General features: G+C 41.8%; 1 protein-coding gene across 9 annotated transcripts in view; it reads left to right on the top strand.

The window, feature by feature from the left end:
- wnk1b (WNK lysine deficient protein kinase 1b) overlaps positions 1–19,218 on the top strand; it is a 79,874-nt gene extending 60,656 nt beyond the window's left edge. For 5 of the 9 annotated variants that reach the window (XM_072377695.1, XM_072377694.1, XM_072377688.1 and 2 more), the window contains 18 exons: positions 167–307; positions 579–1,473; positions 1,814–2,130; positions 2,216–2,277; positions 2,632–2,688; positions 3,794–3,877; positions 3,987–4,023; positions 4,111–4,193; positions 4,280–4,564; positions 4,644–4,915; positions 5,238–5,313; positions 5,405–5,531; positions 6,074–6,271; positions 6,695–6,787; positions 10,293–10,334; positions 12,957–13,129; positions 13,996–14,052; positions 14,380–19,218. In XM_072377695.1, coding sequence (XP_072233796.1) covers positions 167–307; positions 579–1,473; positions 1,814–2,130; positions 2,216–2,277; positions 2,632–2,688; positions 3,794–3,877; positions 3,987–4,023; positions 4,111–4,193; positions 4,280–4,564; positions 4,644–4,915; positions 5,238–5,313; positions 5,405–5,531; positions 6,074–6,271; positions 6,695–6,787; positions 10,293–10,334; positions 12,957–13,129; positions 13,996–14,052; positions 14,380–14,805 — 3,425 coding nt within the window. In that variant the 3' untranslated portion in view covers positions 14,806–19,218. Of the gene's footprint in view, positions 1–166; positions 308–578; positions 1,474–1,813; positions 2,131–2,215; positions 2,278–2,631; positions 2,689–3,793; positions 3,878–3,986; positions 4,024–4,110; positions 4,194–4,279; positions 4,565–4,643; positions 4,916–5,237; positions 5,314–5,404; positions 5,532–5,905; positions 6,272–6,694; positions 6,788–10,292; positions 10,335–12,956; positions 13,130–13,995; positions 14,053–14,379 lie in introns of those variants that run through there. The other 4 variants (XM_072377689.1, XM_072377690.1, XM_072377691.1 and 1 more) reach the window with 4 other exon arrangements.
- Positions 19,219–26,019: the final 6,801 nt, after the last annotated feature.

Here is a 26,019-nt window from a genome sequence, read left to right as displayed (position 1 = left end):
GTGAAGACTTTGTACACTACACTTTTTATGCCTCTTTTTTATTTAAAGACCCTCATTTTGCCTGTTTGGAGGACAAGCTGCAGCATGCAAGTTTGCATGTAAGAATTGTTTTCCACTCAGACTAACAAGTAATGAGGCCATTAATTGTTTTTGTCTTTTGCCTTAGACATCCCATCAAGTGCAACAGCACAAGTGGTCCATTCAGCAGGTCGGAAATTCATCGTCAGCCCCGTACCTGAAGCCAGGCTGAAGGAACCAACGTATCCATCCTCTCCTTCTACTGCCCCTGCACTTTCTGTTGAAACGGGTAAGGACTCTGAGTCTGTAAATATCATCTGTATTGGTCAACTTGTAGTTCTCTGGTAGTATTGTACACTTGGGTGTTCAATATTATCCCGAGTCGATTCAACTCGGTAACGGTCCCTGGATATCGTTATCACTCCTTACTCGTAAGTTCATACATGCGTCTTTGGTTTCCTAGGTGATTAGACTTTTAAATGGGTCTGTTGAGTTATTCTGGGTATTATCATATTGGTGATTTCCTGAGTTGTGAGAATGGTGTTCCTTTTCCTTTCCAGCTCCTCCAGCTCCATCTCAGATGCCGGGCCAAGGTTTGGGGTTGTCCCAGTCTGCTGGAGTAATCAGCTTACAACAAGCCTTTTCTGAACTCAGACAGAACCAGAATCAGTTTGACATGGGACCCAGCACAGCTCCAGCATCCATCCACTCCACCCATCCTCCTCTGCACCCTGCTGCAGCTTCAGTCTCCTCATCACTCACAATCACTCCCACTGTGGACTCTAATGCTGGGCTTGTCCCTTTTAATTTAAAGGAGCAGGTCCTCGATCCCTCTCTACCTCCCCTCTCCTCAGCCTCCACTCCCTCCTCTGTGGCCCCTGTCCATCTCAGTCCCCCTTGTTCCTCACCTCCTCCTCCCACTTTGGTAAATCAGCCCATCCTTCAGTCACAGGCACATTCTCAGACTGTGCCCCAACCACAAACCCAGGGTCAAGCACAAATTCAGCCCCAGGCTTTCATCCAGTCCCAGACAGTTTCTGCTGTCACTGCTGCTTCAGTACCTTCTACTTTACCAACAGCCAGCATGTCTAGCATTCCCCCAGCAATGCTCACCTCCCCTCCTTCCACCCAGACTCTTCCCTTTGTATCTACGCCACCCTCTTCTGCTCCTACAGCTAGTGTAGTCTCATCTGATAATCCATCAGTCTCTCCCACATCCTCCCTTACTTCTTCCCTATCCTTGCCTGTCATCCCCACCACCGCCATCCCAGCTCCCCAGCTTGCTCCCTCTGCCCCCTCCAAACCTGCACCATCCTCTCCCGCCTCCTCCTCTATCGGACTCCAGCCAGTGACCACAAATGTTCCTATAGTCCAGCCAACTTTGGTCCACTCCCAGCCACAGACAGCAGCCCTGCCAGGACAGGCGCACACACACTGTGGGGAATGTGATACAAGGTGAGAAGTGGTTGATGCGTATCAAATCACAATATTTAAATTATGCAAACAAGCAAAAGTTGGCATCAACTAATTGTTCAGTTAGAATATAATTCGGCAAGTGGAGAGTATTCCCACTTTCTTAAGAAGCCCCTGCCATTATTTGAATCTATGTTTGTTGCTTTGTTTACATCCTGAAATCCTCATGAGGCAGATAAATTAAGTTTATGAACATAGGTAAACATATTTTGAGTTATGTAAGGCGGTTTTCTCTTTTTTGCCCTGTAAGTCATGAATGTCAAATGTTTTTGAGAAATCTGAAATTACCTTTCAAAGTCATCAGTCTTGTCTTGATTCTCAGGAGTGATGCCTCCTCTGAGTCCCAAGGCAAGCCAGACGATATCCAAGCTCTTGACAAGAAGCTGCGGTCTCTCTTCATGGACCTTGGTGGAGGGGTGGCATCTGCTCAGGGAGACATCCTGGCTGTTGACATAGCCTCTGGAGCCTCTGTGGCAGGTACCTCGTCTCCGGTAGGCCCTAGCTCTACCTCCACCACTGCTATCACAGCCCAGTCAGCCAATCCTCCTCAGCCCCCCTCCAGCCTGGCGCTGGGCTCGCTGGGGTCATCTGCACCAGTCCAGGGCCCTGGAACACCTGTCTCCACCCCTGCACAGACGGGTGGGTGTATGAATGGATGTGCTACAACTAATTACTCTGTTTTTAAAGCATTGATTTCTGACTTTCTAAATTGAATTTCCCATAGTTATCCCTGCCTCTTCCTTAAGCCAGACTACTCCATCCAAAACTCCCTTATCCAGGGTACCGGTAAGTTTCTACGGTTTGTCATACCACAGGAATGTTTGGAGAGGTTTAGATTCAGTTAAACCAAAGTTGGCAGTATTATTTATTTGAGTATGTGGTTAAAGAGCATGTGCATGTTTTTGGATGAAACTTCCAGGCTAATTTACACTGCTACACTTAAAAGTTAACTCACCACTTATGTTGTTGAGGAGCTATGCTCCACCATGTTTCTACCACTATTCTTACAACTCATCTAGCATGAAAATTCCTTTTGACATCCTCCACAATGTGCACTTTTCTTGTAATTTCCTCTACAATCTTTTCTATTGTCTCTCTTTCTCTCCTCTACCTTATCATCATATCTTTCTCTGGGATCAGGCTACTTCTCCTCCTTCAGAACTCATGACATCCTTCCCAGGACCTTGTCTAATACAGGTGTTTGTTTCCCTTTTTTTAGAGACTGCTGTCTCCACTGCAATGCAGCACTGTGATCATGCTTACTATTAAAGGCTTTGAATTTTTCTATCAGCTTTTATCTTTATGTGGTTGAGCTAATTTGGGCATCTGTTGTGTGTGAGTAGCGCTTCAGCTTCGTTCATCCCAGTCTGATTTACTGTGTTCTCTCTGAATAATTTAATACTTAGACAATGGATGTAACCCTATGTGACAAACCAATGAAGTGCAAAAACAAAAAAATACAAAAACTAAAAGACAACAGAGACATTACATTTCATTTCTATCAAAAACCTTTCTTACTTTATCCATGAAATGAATATATTAAAAAAATTGCAAGTACAGACAGACATTATCAGAACAGGGTAATGATGATGGAGAATAACAGAATGTCGGGCAGATATGTCTATGTGATGCAGATAAATAAAAACAGACAAAGAGATTAAAACTGACAGAAAAGAGACAGAGGCAGCAGTGAGATGGACTGAAGACCAATGATTCATGGCAGAGAGACAGAGCAGTGACTTTAATTTCCAGACTGTGTTGTTGTGGCTGTGGATGCTGCCACCTAAAAATAGACTGTCCTCTCCACCGGAACAGCACACTGAACAGCGAGACATGACTCGCAGCTCTTTCATGAAGAATCTGACCTGCCATGTTATAGCATTCACTTCCCATCCCTTATGGAGCTCTCCCAGGCGAGACTTGTCAAATTTGATCAAAATAATCCTGCTGTTGTTGAAGTTCGCAAAAGATCTGATTTTGATGATGTATTTTTTAATTGTGGTTAAATTGCTCCAGAGAATGAAAGGCTTTGCATGCCCTCTGTATTTTCATCTCTATACTGATGTGTATATGCATGAAGAAACTTTCCAATATCTTACAGTCAACTCTAAAACAGGGTGAGAACCAGGCTAAAATATGGCTTTAGGGATCTTGGCTTTTTAAATGCATCGATGCTTTGAGCTCATTCATGCTTATGTTGCTGAATAGTAACTATTTGTCCATCTAATTGCTGTGGCTTTCTTGTGTGTTTTTGCATTGCTTGTTTGTGTGTGTCTAACATTATATTTGCCAATACTTTCAGTCCCAGCAGCCTCTGGAGGATCTGGATGCCCAGTTGAGGAGAGCTCTGAGCCCAGAGACTGTTCCTGTGAGCTCACACACACAGGTAAACACACATTTGTTTGCATTTTATCACAGTAGCTTGGTCTGGAATTGTGTATTTTAAATTGATTGACTACTCAAGCTGTATTCTCCTCTTTCTGTGCAAACCTCAGGCCTCTCACAGTAATGTGCCTTCAGCAGGACAACCAAGTATGCACAATATATTTACTAAACATATTAAGCTGTCTGTCTGAGTGTTTTAGCTGTTGTCTAACATATTTCTGATGAATCCTTCAGTTCCCTTCTTTCTGGAGGAAGAAAGAGTGTCTTCTTCTGCTTCTCTTGCTCCTGCATATGGAATTAAATTAGGAAGATTTCAGGTGAAAGCTCTTCAACAGTACATACCATACATTAATACTGCATAGTTCTAAGGCTGACAGGCTATCTGTTTCATCTGCCTGCTCAGGTGTCATTGGCTGCAGAAGAGCCCACTGTTCAACGCCCAGCTTGCACTGAATCTTCCTCCACCACCTCGTCTACTTCGTCCTCCTCCTCGTCATCCTCCAGCCTCTCCAGCCCAGAGAACACTTTGCACAAAGACTCCATATCTCCTCTGAGAGGAGGAGGAGGACAAGGCGGGGATGTAGTGGATGGATTCTGCCAAAGGACTCCTGCAGGATCCCAACACACCTCTCCTTTCACTTCCCCCTCCCCCTCCCCCAAGCCCACCACTACTGTCGGACGCTTCCAGGTATTTACTGTCTCAGTTTCTCATTCTCTCGTCTAGCCTACTTTGTTTCCAATTCCAGTGTTTTTATCTTTCACTTCAGGTTACAACCAACACTGAGGCCCGTGTTGGTAGGTTCTCAGTCAGCCGTGCCCAGGAGCAGAGCCCCGAGTCCAGGCAGAGTCCCTCACGTGCTGCCCAGGCTGCTAATGGAACCAGTGATCCTGGCCAAGTTTTGACCCCAGACTCTACTCATAAAGCCTCCTTGCCGAGTCTAAACAGCAACTCCTTCAATAACTCCTACATCAGCAGTGACAACGACTCAGAATTTGAGGATGAAGACTTCAAACGGGAAGTAAACCGCCTCAGAGAAAAGTGAGTTAACCCTTGACTTGTGTGTTCAAAACCCTTTCTGCCTTTTTATGCCCCTCATATTCTTTAATACAGTTACTCTCCAGTTCTAAAGAATTATACTCCTACTTTTTCCTTTTCTTCCCTTCCTTGTCAAGAATGAGGTCAAACACCTATTATCCTTTACAGTTCTTTCAGTTGCCATCCCAGCTTTTCTTGAAAAAAGATTTTCATCAATTCCTAGAAACCTGAGCCCTTTTCCACACTGTCTTCTCATCATTGAACTCTTTTTTTGTCATTAAGTATTCTTTAAAGTATATATTTTATTCCCCCTTCCTTCCACCAGGCACATGCGTGAAATTCAGGCCCTCCACTTGCGCCAGAAGGAGGAAATAGATCGTCTGTTCACCAGGCTGGGAAAGGTAACTCATCCAAATTATGAAAACAAATGCTAATATTTCAACAGTATCACATACAGCTCAACACAACCTTTCTTCTTTGGTTTTGGTTTAGGTTCCTCCAACAGTGATCCCTCCCATTACTGCCGTGACTGGCAGAAGGCGTCGACTCACTAAAAGCAAGTCTTCAAAATCATCCAGAACCAGCTCCACGCACGGCAGTAAGAGTCCGTTACAGCCAGGTAGGCTTGTGTTTCAACGTAAAAGTAAAAGCTCAGTTCAGAATTTCTCACATGCCGCTAATAGAATCAAATCATTCAGACATTTAGAAAATTAAAAATCACAGAGACAGACTAAACTAAACATTTTTGGAAGAAATATGTTGGTTTTTTTTAAAGTGTGCTTAAATGAAACCTTTAATCCTGCATCTCTGAACAGAAACTCTGTGTGTAAGATTAATGTAAATTCGGAAGCTGTAACTCAAGTATAACCACAACTATCACAAACATTTACTTTATGCTACACCTTCTCTGTGTTCATGCATTTATGTGCACATGTATGTATGTGTGTGTTCATTTCTTTGGTCATATGTGCATGTGGGTGTATGCTGGATCAGGCTCGGAGCTTGAAAATTTCTGACTGCTTTTTCTGTCTGTTTCCTGTGTGCTTGTCTGTGTAAATGTCTCTGGTGGTGGATCTCTTGATGTTATCTATGTGTTTGTGCGTTTGCTTTCTGTCTTTCCCTGGCTTCTGCTCTCCTGCCGATGGCTTCTGCGAACTCCAGGCAGCACTTTATCCGCCCAGAGTGTCCCGACCGTCTACCCCGGCCAGCTGGCTCTGTTAGCCCCTGGAGGATTAGCCGATTCAGGCAGCAGCACAGTGCTCCAGCCACTCAAACCCTCTCCCTCCAGCGACAACCTGTGTTCAGCCTACACCAGCGAGGCAGCCCTTTCTGTGCCCAGCCTGTGTGCTCCGACCCCAGGTAAACATATCACTGTGAGCTCCAGGCTGCAGCAGGCCTCTTTGCATAATTTACACTCGTTGTATGCTTTGCATGCAGACACATACAAGTGCATGCAGGTTCTACTTCACAAGAAGAACTTCAATCTTCCTTGATCTGTTTTCTTCAGAGTGTAAAACAGTGTGATGGCTTACTCACTGTTAACATCCTTTCTGTGTATTCTTCAACTGTGCCTCTTTTTCCTACCTCTCATCTATTCCTTTTGTCTTCTTATCATGTCTTTCACTTCATTTCTCTTTTTTATTCTTTTTTCATCTCTCTGTTGCTCTCCTTATTCTCTCTTTTATGTTCTTCACATTTTTCTGCACCCATCTACACTTTTGTCCCCTCCCCTTCTCTCCTCATCCCCTCTCTCTTCCTTTCCCCTTCCCTCCATCTCTTCAGGCTGTGTAAAGTTCAGCTGGGGTTCGGAGCGTTTGGCCTTCAAGCCTGGCGGCAGGAGGACACGCTTTCTGAGTACGCCCTGCTTGGCTCTTTGTGTGTAACGCTTTATTTCTTTGCTCTTCTCTTTTATCCTTACTTACCCTTAGTTCCATAATTTCTCCAACTCTTGTGTATTACGGTCAAGTCACGGTCATTCTTTCTTCCTGTGGGTTTTCTTTTTTGAAGGCGGAAGGCCTTTTAGCTGCTCATATCACAAGTGACCTGCAGAAGTCTTATTTGACTTTCAGAAAATAGTAGAAGATATTTTTTTGTCCTAAAGAAACCACCAGAGAAGAGTGGAATTGCATTAGCTGCTTTTTGCTGTATAATCTCTTAAAATGAAATCCTCCTCATTGTGTGTGTTCCAGAAACATACACAATAACAAGAAATAATAGTTTGTTGTCTCTGAGGAAAAGGGGAAATTAGTTAGCAGAAGGTATATATTTACTTTGCAAATCAGAAAAGGTGCCAATAGGAGTGTGTGCAGTACCAGCTTCTTTCATATTGAGCAGGAGCGGCTCCGGATGGCTTAGACTCGCAAACGAGCAGATCTGCTGAAAATCAGGAGCCGGTAATTTACCAGCGACAAAGTCACCGCTTGTTTCTTGTAGCTACAAAAAAGGACCTATAATAATGAACCTGCTTGCCTCTTTAGTTCAAATAGTTTATTGAAAATGTACTTTTGAACTCAGATTGAAAAGATAAGAAAACAATGCTCTTTGGTCTGCTTTGATGAATGAGTGTCATAAGACTTCAGTTTTACTGCATTCAAATGTTTTTTTTGTTTTTCGTGGTTCAGGATCAGACAGCAGACATGAGTAGGAAGAGTCATTAAAGCCCGACATATAATAACAAGATTAAGGAAAACATTTTGGACTTACCTACAGCCATCTATTACTGCGGGCTACGGTCTGTCACTGGGATATTTGTGAAGGCATGTGAGGATAAATCTGCCGTGTGTCACCGTCTGCTGGCCTTGTCCCATTGCTTACATTCTTTTCTTCAGCACTCAGTGACAACGCTGGTGAAAATGTGAGTGATGACATTCCAGCTACACAAGTCACAGTGTGTCCAACAAAACAGAAAAAGAAAGAATGTAACGGAGGAAAAAAATAAAGAGCTATAACATGGGTATCGCATAACTCCTTCTGGGTGGACATTCCGGGTAGTCTTTGACTTCGTCCAGTAGATTTAGAACAACATGGATCGGCAGCATATCTGTTCTTCTATCGCCTGTCTGTTGCATTCCATGCAAATTACCACAAGTGTTGCATACGTGTTGTCCAACACATGTGCCTCCTCTTCACAGCGATTATCACAGCCAGCTCAGAATTTAAGCTTCCCTGTGGCCATAAAATAATGCTGCAGTCAATATTGAAGTGCACTGTACCTCCCCAGATTTTGCTCTGTGAAAGGAATTCTCCTATAAATACATGAGCAAAAGGAACGCTGCAGCTCATTCGTAATTAATACAAAAACAGAGCTTGCGCGAGTCATGACCCTGGGAAATATGCCCTTAGAGCTGGCTACAGGGCATTAAATGTTAAGACATGATAGTAATAGTTCTTACATGTCAGAGCTTCCCATCCTCAATCCATTTTCTTTCTTTCTTCCTAATTTTGTCTTCACAACAAATTTAACATTGTCCACTTTTGGCTGCAGGCATCACTATAAGAATTGTTCTAGATAAACGAATAGCACGAGAGTTAATAGAAGGAGTGTAGATAGTTGTGTGCTACTTCAAGTTAAATTTTCAAAGCCTGCAAGATGAAGGTTCAAAGAGATGCAACGCTGAAAAAAAACTGGAAAGCTTTTCTTACTCCACTTTTGGTGCCGAATCACAAATAAGCAGCTGGAATTCTTTGACCTAAAAATGCCGTGCATTTACAGGCAAGCTGTTTAAGGTTTCTTATTATCCTTATGATAGCAGTTACGGTTGATCTGGTGTCAAAACATGATTGCAGGCAGTTTGATACTGTAGAAACCAACGCCAGAGCAGCTGCTTTGTTAGAAAATAAACAGAAGAGCAGCTGGTGTATCTGTTGACTGTGGAACTAAACAAAGTCATGCTGTTGTAATAAAGTCAGCCAGTTTTTTTCCATCATGCCATTAGCAACCATGATCTGATTTTAAGCTGCGCTCGTGCTGTGTGCAGCTTCAGTTTACCACACAATGGAAGGATGGTGGAGCCATTCATCTAAAACCTCTCTGCTGCCGCTGCTGCTCTTTCTGATTATGCATTCCAGAAGCTCTATCATTTTTGGCTTAAATAAAAGTGACCTGTCCTCAATGTGCTGTGCATCTTCAGTTTAGCTATTTCACCAATGTTACCGAACACCTGAAACAGCTGAATAGATTAGCATTAGCAGACTAGGATTGTGAGTGGCCTGCAGCATTACAGAGATACTCCATAGGGTCCACTTCACCTTTGATCTTAATGAGAATTCTTTGTCAGCCTGAACTGAAAATTTCTAACCTTTTTGTCCGAAACGAGCAGGAAGTTGAGACCTGATGACTTGAATTTTCTGTCACACATTTTTTTCTTTAATATCAAATGTATTGTTTGGTTTTTAGCAATAAATGAGTCCTAGTTCTTTTCATTGAAATGTTTCCATAGTCAATAGAATATTTTTTAAAGCCTCTTTTATTTATAATCTGTAGTGTTGAAATGTTTTGTGCTTGATGAAGGTATGATTTTTACGAATGCTTCTGAAGCCTCTGCAGCTCAAACCCTTTCTCTCCCTTCCTTCTATCCTTTCGTCACTCTTAGTCCTCACCCCCTGAACCCTCCCACCCACCCATGACCCCATCACTGCACTGCCAGGAGGGGAGAGAGACAGACCTGGGTCTATGCAACTAGTCACTGCTCCTTACTAGTTAGCTTCATGAGAAAATCACATGAAATTGGCATGAAATCCTTGATTGAATAGCCATTTTGTTTTGTCTAAATCATTGAGAATATTGAGATAGTGGCAGCTATTGAGTGGTTTGAAATAACAGTACTTTGATATGTATGCAGGCTATGTTGGACCCAGTTCTGGTACGGCCCTATGAGCTGTAAAGAGGGCTCAGAACCACATCAGAAACTGCTGTTGTTGGTTCAAAAGCATCTTAAAGCCACAGTCACAAGCAAGACTTGTGTTGAAAATATGTTCTTAGACTAATTGAGCTGTTTTCACTGTCAACCAAGTTTGACACTTCCTCAAAGGCTGCTCGTGCATCTAGTTAAAACAAATCTGTACTCAACCTCAGTCAGTCAGTTATTTGAATAAAGATGGATGTTTTGGGACTTCTTTGGTCAGTGTTTCTCTCAGTGCAACGTGCAGCTGATAAATCAGATATGAAATTTGTTTATGTACATTGAATGTTGACAAAAAGCAGGTAATCTTCAGCTATTTATCCCTGGTTCAAGGGTCACGTTGCACCATGTGACAGGTTTTAAGATGTTATTGGTCAACCCAACTCGCAAAGCTGTCTTTATTGACTACTTCCAGTTCTAATAATCACACTCGGATGCACTGTGTTTGGTTGTCCAACTGTTGTCTTCCGGCCACACAGGGAAGATGGTGAAAAAAGTCTGCCCCTGCAACCAGCTCTGTAGTAACTATCACTCTTTTTGGTCTTTCCTCCCTTCATCCGCCCCCCTCGCTTGCTCTCCCACGCTTCCTCCTGCCCTGTGTAGTTACATTTGACCCTACGCCAGATTTGGGATCAGTTCAGTTATTTTCAGCTCCTGAGTCTTAGAGGAACTGTGAAGTTTTACTTTGACAATGTTGGGGATGTTTCTTTTTGTTTTTTAAGGACTGAAATGACTGAAATGACCCTGCATCACACATTCAAGCTGACACTGCATGCACATGCAGCTCTCCATCTGTTAATACACACCTCTGAAGTCATGGTCACACACCTGAACAGCTGTTTACCATGTTGCCTCCCCCCCTCCCTCCTTCTCTTTCCCACCCTTCCATTACGGCTTGTGGTCTGGACTACATTGACCAGAATGCCACGCTGCTGCAGTCAGTCATGACTCAGCGTCTCATTCTTTATTGCCTCCATTTTGTTTAGCATGAATGGACTGTTTTTTTCAGACCAACTGTATGATTTTTCTCTCCCTGGATAACCCTTGCATATCGTTTCTTTTCTCATGTTATGCTTGATATAAACAGATCATGCAAATATTGCTCGTTCTGTCCGCATGGCTCTGGGTTCATTTATCTTAAATGATGAGGCATCAGCTCCTTGTCTTATCTGTTTTGAGGTACTTTACTGACAGGGAAAACATGAAGAAGAATCTATGTACTCCAGGTTTTGTGAGGTCTTATACTCTTTATACTTTTCTCAGGGCCTCACCTGCAGAATTGGGGAATATTATCTGACTGAAGCCTTTGATACTGATAATCCCTAAACTAAGCTATAAAAAGCTGGGGTGATAGTCCTTCTTCTTTCACGTGTCATTGTGTAGTGATTTTCTTCTCGACTCTCACAAATATGGATTAGTAGTCTTATATCACGGTGAGAGGAAGACACTTGCATTGTGTAACATCATATCTATGAACCTTTATAGATCTGCAGGAAGCCTGGCCAGTTTGCAGTTTTTGCATTTTTGTGCTGAGTTTGCTGTGATAACTTAGATGCAGAGGGTTTGCAAAAAGCTTAGCAGCTGATGTTATAGAGCCTGAGTGCCCCCTACTGGAATGGAGAAGTGGTACACATGGCAACTGTAGCTGACTTCTGAGCTCACAGAAAGAAAATGATTGCCTCGACTAGAGTATTACTGATCAGGTTATTAGGTTCTATATTAAGATTTAAAAAAAAAAAAAAGTACACCCTTTTTTTTAACTCTTAGGTTTTACTTGTCAAGACCTCAGAAAAGAACATCTGGTCCTTACCAGGTCCAGAAGGGAGCTAAAGATGTGCGCTAACGTGAAAGGCAGCACATGACATTTGACACCATGTCATTATTTATTTGATAAAGACAAAGCCAAAATGCAGAAGCAGTGTGTGAAAATGGAAATCCCCCCTGGCGGTTTCCACAGGAATCCAGAGGACAAGTAGCAGCCAGGTGCTGCGAATCAAATGCTCTTGAATAGACTTGAAATATTGATCATCAACAAGTGTGACTACCTCTATAAAAGCAGAAGGTTTAACAGTTTGCTGCTCTGTAGCTTTCAGCTGTGTGTTAACAAAAAAAGTGATCAGCATTGATCTTCGACAAGTTGTTGAAAATCAATCGCTCAGTCTGAGATGGATTATAAGGTCATTTCTAAACCATTTGGAGTCCATTCTACAGTGAGAAGGTTTATTCACAAGTGGCAAACATTTAGGACCGTTATCAATCTTCCCAGGAGTAGGTGTCCCAGCAAGTTCACCCCAAGGTCAGACGGTATATCTGTTTGATGAAAACCAAGCACATTATATCAGCACAAACACCTCATACCAGCTGTGAAGCACGGTGGTGTGGGGGTGATGGTTTGGGCTGGTTTTGTAGCCGCTGGATCTCGACAGGACCATGAGCTCTTCTGTGTACCAAAGTATTCTAAAGCCAAAGTTTAGGCCATCTGTCTGACAGCTTAAGCTTGGCTGATACTGGGTCATGAAACAGGCCAATGATCCCAAACTCAGCAGCAAACCGCAGGATGTGAGAGACTTTTTATATAGTTTTCTAAGCTATTGAATCTTGGACTGTGCTCTTTGCACACACTGGTTCTGCATTTTGGTTTTTGGTAAAGACTTGGCTTTGACATTTCATATGTTTTTGTTCATTTGAAGTTGCATTTACCTCATCTTCAGACCTGGTAAGAACAGATCACCCCCCTTGATGTCCTGAAAAATAAAACCTTGGAACTGGAAAAAGGATGTACTCTCTTTTATACACGACTGTATGAGACGTGCACATGCTGATATACTGTAGCAAGTTCTGCATTTAGTGTAATTCATTGTTTGCAATAACTTTGCTCTAAAATCAGAAATGACCTCTTGTTGCTGTTAATCATCATTATTTCCATCATCAAAAACTAAACAGTTAAATCCTTTGATCATGTCTACATGCCGACCTGCTCTAAAACTCCAACTTGACCAACTCTGTTTGTCCTTTTCATGGTCAAGACAGAACCCGCATTCACCCTCATTCAGATAACATCTTTTTCAGCTTATGTCTGAAACTCTGTCTCACATCCTTTGCTCTTCTCTCCCCCCCTCCTCTTTGTATCGACCTCTCCACAGGGACTAATAGCACCAATGCAGTGAGCGGTTCAGGTGGTTTGGGTCAAAGCCAGGGGGGCTCTCAGTGTCTGGCCCCCAACATGTCAGCCCCGCACCAGAGGAAAGGAACTTTCACCGACGACCTCCATAAACTGGTGGATAACTGGGCCCGAGACGCCATGAACCTCTCACAGGTTTTACTACAGTTTTATCATTCATCACTCTCTGGCAGCAGATGTTAGGACACAAGCAATCTTGTTTCAACAATGACTCACCAGCTCCTGTAACTACTTTCCCAGAAATGAGGATAAACGGAGGAAAGAATCACAACTTTAAAACTTAGTTTGGTAAAAGCGCAAGTGATTGGTCGGGTAAACAAACTGCAGCCAAGACCCTCTTACATTTTGGATGTCTTAAAAACATTTGTCCATTTGTTATGTGGAGTAATGTGTCTAAAGGATCATTAGCAAATGTTGATCCCTGTTGGTTTTCTTTGCTGTCTGGAAAATACAGCAGCAATTGCTGCTGTTTGTGTTGTTTTTCAGACTTTCTTTTCAAAACCTCTACAGAAGCAGTTGAGCAAGCTCTTTAAAACAGTTTATTATTTTATCATTGAACTTTTTGTGCATGTAAAAGGCCGGCAAAGTTAACCTCCACAAGTCCACACAACAGTGTTTTTTTCCCCACAGAAGATGCATCTCCTGAAATGCCTTGTAGTTCATAGGTTTTATTTTTCTGTAAAGACTGTGACACACCAAGTTAACAGTCTGCTGTTATCTGCCGTAGACAGTGGTTGGAGCTCTCTCGGTTTGGAAAATTGGGAAGGAATTCCGATTCAGAACAAAACCATAGACAAAACAATATTTTTTCCACCTAAAACAAGTCAAACCTGAAAAATTCCACAGTAGTTCAAGTATTAGTCGCACGAGTAGCTCTTAGCGTAGCTCCCTGTAAGAATTCCTCCATGATTCTCCAAACTGTGAACACTTTAACCGCTAACAACTGCAGATATAAAGACTTCATCCCACTTAAAAACATTTTAATATGTAACTTTTTTTAGGGTAAGAGGAGTGCCAAACAACAGCAGCAGACCCCAGCACAGGGACACAGCTATGAGGTTGGTGGAAACACACGCCCCATCCCACCACTTCTGGAATAATAGATTGATTTTATGGTACAATTACTTTATGCCACAAACGACGCAGTGCTTTAATAAAGATATAGTATCTTGTAAACTTTTACATTTTGAGTTCACAAGAAAACTTGTTAATTACAACCCATCTGATCTGCTGTTAGATACTAAAGTTGCATACAACTGAATAAAGTTAAGCACCAACCAACTGAACTGAACGGCACTGTAGAAAAATGTTCCTGTGTGATAAGATTCATTACACTGACTGTAGACATGACTCAGCTTTCCTCTCTTTGAACCTAACCCCTGCAGATTATCCAGTCAGCCAGTCTGGGCAGGAAGTTCTCCGCTCCCAGCCAGTTATGTCCCAGCAGCATCGGAGGTTCCGTCCACCTCCCAGCAAACCCCACCACCGCTACCTCTTTGGCCGCCCGCAAGGGCTCCTTGTGCCACCCGCCTGCCTCCTCCACTCCACCCCAACTCCAGCCGCCCCAGTTCATCCACTACCCTCCTACTGCCGCCTTTAGTGCACAATGGTCTGGTCCGGCTCACACCCTGCCAAACCCACACCAGGCACCCACACAGCCTCTGCTGGTCAGCACCTCTCAGCCCCTGGGCCCATACCCCGCCCCACAGGGCCAGATTCCAGGGCAGGGCCCGCTGCAGGCTTTCCATCTGACCAACACTCTGCAAAAGTCGGTGAGCAACCCAGGAGGGCCCAACTTGAGGACCACATAGGACATGGGTGAGGGCTGGTTTGGATCTCAGCCCAACTGGTCAGGTTGGAACGTTTTGGGACTGGAGAGAACAGAGGGAAGTGAAGGGGTGTGTAGAGAAGGGATACAAAAGGTTTGGGAGCTGATATGTTCAAGAGGTAGAATGAAGAAGCAGTCTGGCCATTTTCACCCCCCTTCCATTGGTATGTGTGAAAAGCTGTCACAGGCACACATGCAGCCACACAATCTTCCTCTCTGCTGTGGGCTTGTGACAGCCAGCCCAATGATCAACATAAAGGAAAAGACTTGTGTGCAATGTTAAAAGGCCAAAGAGGTTCTGGCAGGGTGTGGGACTGGTGTCAATAACTCGTGATGTGTAGGGCTCTTACTGCTGGGTCGCACTTGTTCTGGGGTCATGTTCGAAATGACTTTTAACAGGTCTGCACACGACGAGGCAGTATGTGTCCTCGATGGATGTTGGTGGGTAAGCATTACGTCGGGCTGAGGAAGAGAAGTAAGACTCTCACCCTTAGAGCAAAAAATCTCAAGTTTTCCAGGAAGATAGAAAGATTCAACAATGCAGATCCTCATTAACTTTAACAAAGAAGCTTGTGGAGGCTGGGGATGACAGCACGGCTCTCGTTGCAGCTGCTTATTAGTGTTCTGTTTCCTTAAACAGAGACTGTGTGTTTTTTTTCTTTGACAGAAGTCCCTAAACCTAATGATGACAAGAAAACTCTTAATTTGCTGCAACTGAAAGGTGTGATGTCAGGTAAAAGCTGAAAAAGTGTCTGAGTTAAGTAACTTAAACATTAAAAGCACAAAGTACACCAAGATCAACTCAAACAAATGCATATCGAGAACATGTGGCCCAGCTCTCTGTGGGGTGGCGTTTCCCCTTCTTTTAATAAACTGTTCAGACCGGGAGAGGCGGAGAAAGAAAGTAGATGAAGAGGAGCAGGATTGCGTTTTGTGTTCGATTAAAACCTCGTCTGTTTACCGTTTCTCTGCTCACTTTTACGTTAAAAGGGCCGAACAGATGCTTCGGTGCACCAGACTCCTCTTCGACCATCCCTCTCTTCACCTCTTCGTTGCCATTTGAAGCAATAACAGTAGTAACCCTTTTGAGGAGGGGAAAAAACAAAAAAGCCCAAATGCGCGAGAACTCCGTGTGAAAACGTGGCCTTGTTATCAGAACAGTATGAGTCCTTGTACAGTTTGTGTAGTGTCAGCTATGATGATTCCATTTTGGTGTTTACTTTTGCTTTTGTTCTGCTCGCTGCCCCCCAGCTAGCAATCTGACACACACAAACGTAACATGCATGAGAGTCATATAAACGCACACACACGGAGTCACGCACAGACGTTTGGATACACTCACACATCGATGGAGGTGGAGCGGCAGTTTAACACACTTAACTTTGTCATGACTGGGTCGGTGTCAACATTGGGGTTGAAATAATTGCAATGTACATTACTATCATAATTGTTGTTGATGATTATTATTCTATTTAAAAAGAAACGAAAACAAAAAAATGTGTTTTCCGTCGATGGACCTGTTCTACGTGCACATCGCTGTACGATGTGGAGACACTGTGATTACTGTTGTTAATTATTAGCAAATGTTGTTGGACAACATTAGTTTTAGGGTGACATGTCACAAAAAAAAAAAGAAAAGAAGAAGAAAAAACAATGCATTCAGAGAGCAGCTTGGGGTCCTTTCACTTTCACTTCAATGGATTTTCATCAAAATGTGAAAACTGGTATCTCTCCCTTTCAGTAAGCGTCCTGCCATCCATTTACAGAGGACACACTTTGTAACCAATGCCTTACCAACAACCCATCAACTGACGTCAGCTCATCTTCATGACAGGTTGAACTGAAAGTGGGAACCGAGCCCCAAGCCTGAATTCAAAGACAAACCCGAGTGAACAGCAGGATAGTTGATATTTAGATAATAAAGTAAAGCTAGCTATTTTTTCTTAATACAGTACTTATATATCAGACACTTTAAAAAGCCCTCCTGTTCCCTTGCTCCCTTGGTTTTGTTAGAAGAATGTGAATGTATAAACCAATGGTGTCCATTTTAATGTACTTGAAAAAAACAAAAAAAACAACTTTTATTTTCACTGTCCTAGCTTCTCCCGACTCTCTCTTAGAGACTCCGGTGGAAACCGGAGGTACTTATAGTGCCTTTCATCCTTCCTGTTGCTTCTTCCTTGAGGGTTGAAGACTTGGGTTGAAGTTGGAGAATATTTTGGGGAGAGAGAGGGGGGGGAGGGGGTTGTATCGCTTTGAAGTTAGTGGTGATGGTTGGACGTGGTTAGTGGAGGAGGTGTGCATGTGTGTGTGTGTGTGTGTGTGGTTTGTGGTTAATTCTGATGAGTGTGTTTTCTGCAAAATGCAAAACATTCGAATGTTCCTCCTGGTGTTGGAGGAAAAACAGATTAACCACGGAATAACTGAGCTGACAGGAAGATAAATCCACCCCAAAGGCCACCGTTTGTCGTCAGTGTTGTTTGTACTGCTGCGTGTTTTTTCAATTATAAGGAGGGAGTTATTGAAGATTGTATTTGAAGCTTGGATCACTCTGTACTTAAGAGGCACCGACCCAGGTGCAGCATACAGTCCCTTTAAGTGACACAAGTCGTGCACCAAAACTTCACTCTAATATGTTTTGGACTTTGAGTAACTCTCAATCGACTCATTTTAGTTTTGTTTGTCAGAGATTCAAACTTCAGGACTCCCATCGTCCGTAATCACGGTGCCAGCTGTGATGTTCTGGCTTACTCCAGAGATCCAACGAGCCAGTGGAAAAGGATGAGAGGCTGATGCTTTGTTTCTTGCCCCGGTTTGATCCAGTAAAGGCAAGCAGAGTGTATGAAAGCATAAACTTTGTTCAGTCAAGTTAACACTCATTCAGCTAACCCATCCGAAACAGTCGTCACGTAAAATAACTGAAATAGTGTTTTCATGAACTAACCTGTCACTCGTAACTTAAGCTTTAACAGATGTGTGAATGTGAGAGCACGGTGGGGTTGGTGGTGGAAATAAGTGAAAGCACAACGGAGGTTAGGATGGTTTTGCTGGTTTCGATCCAAGGCCTTTGATGCCCTCTCCTTGTTTCCTTTTTTTTTTTTAGGTCTGAACAATATGTGGTACAAACTTCACCTAGAAGCTTTGCGTCGGTTTGTTGCTTTCCGCTGGGAATGGATGCCCTGAATTTACATAAAACTATGACGAAACATTTGCTTTTGTGGTATTTTTTCCATCTCCCATGAATCACAAGGTAACACTTTTACTACTTGGCAAGTTTGGTTGAAGCTGTGAATAATCATTGAGCCACTTTGCTTTAGTTCTGCGTGTGAGCGTTCCTTCAGACCTTTAATGATCCACAACACAGTGCCATTAGTCTTTTTGTCTGTGGAAAAATGTCGGAGGGCATCAAATAAAGATATTTACCTGCTTTTACTCACTGGAGCTGCTTTGGTTGCCAGGCAACATTGTCGATTTTTCACTGCAACTGCTCGAAGCCTCAAATGATTTCCATGGTTGAAGTTTGATCGTTTTTTTTGTTTTTTTGCTGTGTCTCTACAATTAAAAAATACAGCGAAAGAAGTATTTACAGTGCAATGGCTGCAATGCAGTGATATTAAAGTGACAGGGAACTGTCAGGCTCTGCGGAGACAGTTGGCTTTACATGTTTAAGCCTCAGCCGGAGAACCTTTTCCTTACAGACGTCAGTGGGAGCCGTTGAAGTTTTGGAGTTGCAGTCAAGGACTCTTTACTGTGAAAGGCTCGGGGCACTCTTTTTATGAAGTTTCCCGGAGAATTACGGTAGTTGCAATAACTCGCATGCATTAGCCTCAATTTCTGTATCTGTTTTACACTTTCAGGGCTCACTTACCCTTTATGCTTTTTGCTGTAAAAGTGCCCACATGATTAGAAAAAAGAGAAGCCTTTCAGCGCGCCAACACATGCATCTCCTTCCTGTTTTCTGTAACGTTCTTCTGTGAAACGACGTCTGTGCGCAGCAGGTTGCTGTGTTACTAAAAACCTTCTTCTTTCCGACACGATTAGATTTCTGCTCACACGTTTTATCATAATTATTTTTTTTTTTTAAGGTCTCACTTGTTTTATGTGTCGTTTTAAAGTCTCTAACAGCACCTAATTTAATTCATTTGTTTTCTTTTTCTGTATTGTGTTGAACTTTGTACAAAAGTGGTTGAATGAATGAGAGCCAACACATGAAAATACATGTAGGGAGTCATCGGCAGCCTTTAACTGTATGTTTTGCACTAAGTATAGAGTGTTCAAGCTTCATATTAAAAAACAAACAAAAAAAAACAACAAAAAGTTGCGCTTTGCGCTACAATACAATGAAATTTGTTACTTTATTTGTAAAACTTAATAAATAAAAGTTGTTTAAATGAAACCGAGAGATGAGTCTTATTCAGGCTTTGGGTTGCTATGAGAGAAATATTAAGCTAGAAGCTGAAGAAATCAGGTTTCTCTGCTGTTTTTAGGTGACTGTGAACAGGTAAGTGTCAGTTTTTTAGGTCTCATGTCTCATAAACTGATATTTTTGAATGTATGTCGATAGCCAGTTTAAACTGCTTTAAACGCTTTTAAAGCGCTCAGAACGTGGCAGATTATTCTTTTTGTGAACTTCAAACACAAGGAGATTTATGAGCAGACGCAACAACTTTTCGTGCTCTAAGGTTCATGTTTAATACTTTGGCTATTTTTTGGAACTTTTCAGACAAAATGAATGCATTTGTAAATGCAAAAACCAGTAAAAAAAAAAAACTAAATTAAATGTACGGTAGGCTTTAAAAAAAGCCAATTAAAGCCAGACTTGGAGTACGATAGAAACAAATGCTTATACAACAAAGTAAAAAACATGAAAGATTTATGGATAAACAAACACTTTTCCATTAAAAGCAAGACCAAAAAGGCAGCTCTTGAGTTTGCTTTTAAAGATAATGACTCTCTGCTGCCCTCAGGTCCTCAGAAAAAGGCCATTCCACACACCATCACCTGTTTGCAATATGTTGATTGCTTGTGAGAAGGTCAGCCCCAAACATGAAGCTGCAGGATTATTTAGCACTTGAGAGGCCTTGGACAAATCATCTCTTTTTTCAGCACTTTGTTGTATAGATGCAGTGTTTCGGAGAGTCAGCCAGACAGGTAAGCCTTCTGTGTGAGTCTCCTCTGTGTTCCTGCAGTGCTCGTCCTCGCCACATGGCCACACCACTTCACCTCATTTACTGTACAACCTGCAGGATTAACAGGAGACCTGCTTCCTGTTATCCAAACCATAAAACAGCTTCTTGCTTCAAATGTAATCAGGAAACGGCTCGTTGTGAGGTGTGAATCAGTGCTTATCATCTGTCACCATGGATACAATGAAAAGAACTTGGCCAGCCCAGAGAAACGGAGGCCCAAGGAAGGAAGGGAGGAAGGAAAATGAGACTTGCTGCTACATTATAACAATAAATATCCATCGAGCAGTTTTCCTGCTATGATATGAAACTGCACTGCATAAAATGTGACTCTTTACTCTGCATTTAGCCCTTTCAAACTTACTCACATTTTAGGCAATGAAAGTCTGATCTGTCCAGCCAATAAAAAGTGTAGGAGGACAATAAGTACATGCAAAGAGCTCAATGAGCCTGAAAGTAAAACAGTACAAGTATTTCCTGCACATTCACATTTTATGCACAATAAATTACAAGGTATTGTACTATTTCACCCTTCACATGCGAATACATTTGAATGGTTACTACTGTATGACCAGATGGAATTGAGCCACATTTAAGTTCTAATTCTGGAGTGGATATTTATTTTTCTTCTCTCTTTAAGTGTGGCAGGAACCCTCTGATACTTGATGGAAAAACATTTGAGTCAACTGTGGCCTGAGGACCAAAATGACGTCCGCCTGCAACTCAGGTAAATGATAACATCAATTCAAAAGTACACAGAGTGCTTCGACAATCGACCTTCGTGGTTAAGTTTTAAACTTCGAAATGAAAACTGAAATACACAGAATATAACTTGTAATGCTTGATTTGAAGGGGTGCGATACATCAAGGTTAATTAGGTTTATGTTGTCTGAGGTGCCTTGGTTAGGACATCTTGACATTAACCGGTAACCTGCCATTAACCCGTCATCACATAGCAGACCTGGTTGTTGGCTTGGACATACACTTTTCCATAATGTGGAAAAGGCTTTGGGCTTTGGTGCGATAAAGTTTAAATTGTGTTTGTTCATTAAGCACACAGTGTGTGTTTTCATTATAAAGGTAATGTACGGTTAATTTAGCAAATAACCAAAATGCATCATCAAATTGTATGTCAGCCAGGAACCTTCTGTTTGAGAACAATTCCAAAGGAAAAACTCTACCTTCGATTTTTTTTGCTCCTTTTATGAATCTTTTCGTTGATCGTGAGGTCAAAGAAAACCTTCATGACAAAATACAAAAGAAATTGTAAGCGTAATAACACCCAGTGACATTTTCAAGAGTCAATACATTTGTCATTACCCAATAATGGAATTAAAGAAGTCATCCCTCTCTCAGACAGAAACCATTTAAATCAAATAACATGAGGTAAGGAGGCTGGAAAACTAATCAAAAATAGGATGTAGAAGGGCTCTGCAGCTGCTAGGAATGTCCAGCGTACTTCTGCTGCAACACTGTCGTCTGCAGTCAATTCAGACACTACATCACCTTTTCCAAAGTTGAGTGTCTTTAATTGTAGAAATGAAGGTTTCCTTAAATAAAAAAGGAGCAAAAACTGAGGGAGCTAAAATGACTTTTTAATGACAAGACTCTTTTATTCTGCTTGAAGTTCTGTTGCTCTCTTTGCAGCCAATGTCAAAACCGAGCATGGATGACTTTAGATGATTTATGTATTTGCAGGTTTAAAAGTTCAGTCACAGCAAACATCTTAGACAACGTCAACTTTAAACGACTAATGACACAACTAACCAAAATAATGCTAGAACCTGCATTACTACATTGCTTTTTTAACAGAGATGCCCCCAGCCCAAGAGTAGAATGTAGTCTTTTTAATTTTTTCAAAGATAGCTCCATGAAAGGAAGGAGGTTCAAGGCCAACATCAGAATATCTGAAATGAAAGTGAAATGAAGCAAAGTGAAATATATACGCATAACGTGTTGCAAATTTGGCTGAATCTAAGCCAAAGAGATGCACTTAAACATGTAAACAGTCTTTTACAACATAATCACATGTAAATACAGGAAATGATCCCTTTCAGATACAGCACAGTCCAGTGAGTGACTGGAAAAATGTTCAGTTTCTCAAAGACGAGTGCAGAGATTAAATATGGAAGAGACGTTTAGGGACTCGCTGCGTTTCGCTACAACATGCGCCCCCTCGTCTGTTCATCTTTGTGTCCAATTAGACTTCATTTTTATTTACACTGGACCTACTATGGTAGGATGATGTTAAAATGAAGTGAAAAGACGGTCAGAGAGATGTAGGGGGTCTGTAGAAAACTGTAGTTGTATAAAATGAAGAAAAATCAATAAAATCAAGCTGATATAATGTAAGAAATGTAAAGACAATCTTTTCAGTGTTTAAGATATCTGATCTTGTTAATCTAAAAGATCCTCTCACTTGCAGCCTAACATAATGTGACCTAATTTAACCACAGGTGACCTGCAGAGACCACAGATAGCAACTCGTTACACTGTGAACTCTTAACCTGTGCAACCAGGTCAGACAAACAGGAAGAGCTCACTGCTTCTCCAGCTCAAACCAGAGACATAACACTTCGTCAAAAAGTCCCATGTAGAATCAAATGCAATATAAAGGCAAAGCAGTATGAGATAATAAATATACGAGGTGATATTTTCTGTATATATCAACATGGCTGTGTTAAATATTGTTTACCAATACAACACAAATGCATTTAAGAGGTCAAATAGTGCTCTGTTGCACATTTGTCAGATGAATTATCAGCCAAACGGAGACAAGAGACCAAATAAAAGTTTTATTATCATAACAGGGGAACGGTTCTTATACTTGAATCATACTGTGAGTGTAAAGTGATTGTGAGGCAGCGCCAACCACCTCTGAAGATAAATGCCCGTTGCATAACTTTTTCAGCTTACTGTTTGTGGTGGCTGCCTCTGTTTGTTTACTAAACAGCGGTCATGCCTGTATTATTTGTAATCCCTGTAGACGTGCTCTTATGTGTTATCTAAATGTGTTTCTTTTAGATTTATATCTGTGGCTGCAGAGCAAAAGCTGAGGGACAAATACGAGGAGAATACTCAGCACTTCTCCCTCACAATGAAGGGATCTTGATCTGTCTTTGGCGTGCTTTGGGTCGACACGTTAGACAGCACTCTGCACCGTGAAAACTGCCAGTAAGGAAATATATTTGTATACTGCGAAGAGAAATCCATGAGGTTTAACCGACAAAATGTCAGTGAATTCAGTTCAGAGATGAGCTTTGGTCCATCTCAAAATGCTTTGTTAAGGTGTTCAACCATTGGCCGTCTGATTTTCAACTGTGTTGCATAATCTATTTGAGAAAAGTCTGCTGTATTTCAAGTATAAACCTCATTGTAAGGCCACCTGTCTTTGTGGAATCTGGACAAATGATTACAAGTTTCAGTTTCTTGTGCCACTGTTGAGAGAAAAGGTCAGCAGAAAATAATGGAACATTCCTAAATGAAAGCTGGCAGGAATCGGCAAACCCCCCCATCCAAATCTAAATCCAAACTGGATTCAACAGTTTAGGGATCCTCACTCTTGTTTAGCAGAGAGCTTTACTTGGCTGTTTGAAGCCATTTTGTACCAAAGTTTAAATAAAGATCAATTGTGAGGGTCGGGGACTCATTGTGGTATATATGGCTATATACACACAAATGTGGAAAACTTATTTAGTTTTAGATAAGTGGGGGGGGAAATGGGGCATCTAGAGTAAGTTTTTCCTGCTCATTACTTTTATGAGTTGCTTCCAAGTTACCTTCAGCTGCCCTTGGATGAAGAGGTTAACCTCCAAACTCCGGCTGGATGTGAATGTGAAGAGCATAGGCCGGGATACTGCTGAGGTGGAACGCTCACGCTGACCTGCAATCAGGGAAAAACAGGTTAGTGCTGACTCTTACCCTGAGGTGGTGGATGCAGGTGGACGACATGTTCTTTTCCTATTAAACTGTTAAAAAACGTAGGATTTTTTTTTTTTTGAAGCAACTTAGATTGAGTTGAATCAGGAAAAGGTTTTATATTGAGGGCTTAGTGTATTTTACTGTGAAAAAGAATTTCGCAAATATTTCGATTTGGCATAAAGCAGATAAATCTTTCTCTCTGTGGTGGAAGTGATGTTGCAACCTTTCTTTGTTTAGTGTAACCATGTGGCTGTGTAAGCAGAGGCTGCAGAACTGAACTGGGTGATGTGGGCTCATAAGTGGAGTCACTACAAACCTCCTGCAGCGGTTTCCTTTGGCCTGAGAGCAGCTTTTCTCTCCTCATTTGTGCACACAGCCCACATCAACATGGCACAGTTTTAAATGATGCACCAGTTAGTCTGCATAAATAGTTAAGTACATTTCTGGGCAAAGTGCATATCTGCTCTGGCTTTTCTTAATATGTGTACAGTATGTGAGTCCTCTTTGTGTCAGTCAAAGTTTGTGTGTCGAAGAGATGGCGTGTGGCTGAACACTAACAGTAGATGAGTGACTTCTGAGGCAGAATCATACATACCATCTGTGTTGTGATGTTTGCATGAAACAGCCTGTAATTCTATTAATGTTCTCTGTTCACCTTTTCTAAGGCTTCTATGCAAGATAGTTGGACAAAACTAAAAGTGAGAACTTAAATGAAGATGACAAACAAAAAAAAAAAAAAACAGCAACAGGAGTTTAGTTGTTCTTTCCTCCTCCTGAAACATCAAACTTTCATGATTTCTCTATTTGCTGTGGTGACAACAACCAGGAAGCTCTTAGAGTGCACAGTCACCTGAGATTTTTTTCACTTTCAGTGAGGTGTGTGTGGCAGAGGAAATGGGGAGGGGGGGCAAAGGCAGCTCATCCTGGAACTCACAGGTCTCATAACTATGAGAAAGTATGCAAGAGTTAGACAAGTGAGAAGGCTGTTGGAAAATCTAGAAATGTAATAGTGCATCTCAGCAATCTAACAAACATGGTGGTGGTAGTATCATGGTTTGTCCTCGTTTTGCTACGTCAAGGCTAGCCGTCTTCAACAGAGCAACAAATTTATGAAGGCCTGAATTTAAACGGTCATGCAGCAAGGCAATAAGCTTAAACACGCGTAACTTGAACAAAGAATGATAAAAATTAAGGATTCAGAGAAACCGACTCAAAGTTCTGATTGTATTCCAAAAGAAATGTTGTGGAAGAACCCAAAATCAGCAGGAAAAAATGTGCAGAAATCCACCAGCATCCCAGAGTTGCAGCTGTTCTGTTCAGGCTGATGTGAAGGATGGCAGTTGTTGTTGTAAAAGAACATCGTACCAGATACTAAAATGCAAAGATTTGCATGGTTATAGCTACTCTCAGATCATTATAAATCAATCAATAAACATTTTCCACACAGCATCAAACGTATTACACTTTTCGTCTCCTTATTCACGTCTCATTTGTCATTTTGATTGGATTCTTTTGGTCTAAGACCTGATTGTTGGAAATAGTGTTCAAACTGTTCTTATTAAAATCGACCTCAAGGTGTGCTATGAAACTGTGGAACAGCCATAAACCATATCAGACAGAGATTGTGATAAACAGGACAGCAGTTTTACTGCCCCTGGAGTAAATGAACATCAGAGTGTAAGGTCTCTTTGACCTTTGGGTTCAACATTTACTTTGTTCTCTCTGACTTTGGTTATCCAGATAGTTCAGTCACAATAATCAGTTTAATAAAAAGGCAATATTCCATAATTCTTTAGTAAAAATGCCAACTAACTTCTAAACGACAGTTATGTGGATGCAGAGACACGGTTTTCAGGCACAGACATCCATTCTACATTTCCTGCAATCAAAAAGCACACTTCCATGTACAGATGCAAATGATGCAAAAACATGTTTGCACTACTTTTAATTTTTTTCCTCATGAGACACGACTGGTGGGAGAACATCATTAAACACTCCCTAACTGCACGGTAAATTGACATTGATCAATCAAAAACTAAGAATTGAAGTGGCAGCATTAAAAGTAGGTTTGTGAGCTTTTCTGATGCATC

This window comes from Leuresthes tenuis, unplaced genomic scaffold (assembly GCF_036924035.1).
Source record: "Leuresthes tenuis unplaced genomic scaffold, fLeuTen1.0.hap1 SCAF_23, whole genome shotgun sequence".
In the NCBI taxonomy this organism is placed as follows: Eukaryota; Metazoa; Chordata; class Actinopteri; order Atheriniformes; family Atherinopsidae; genus Leuresthes; species Leuresthes tenuis.
This window is presented reverse-complemented; position numbering and strand designations above follow the sequence as displayed.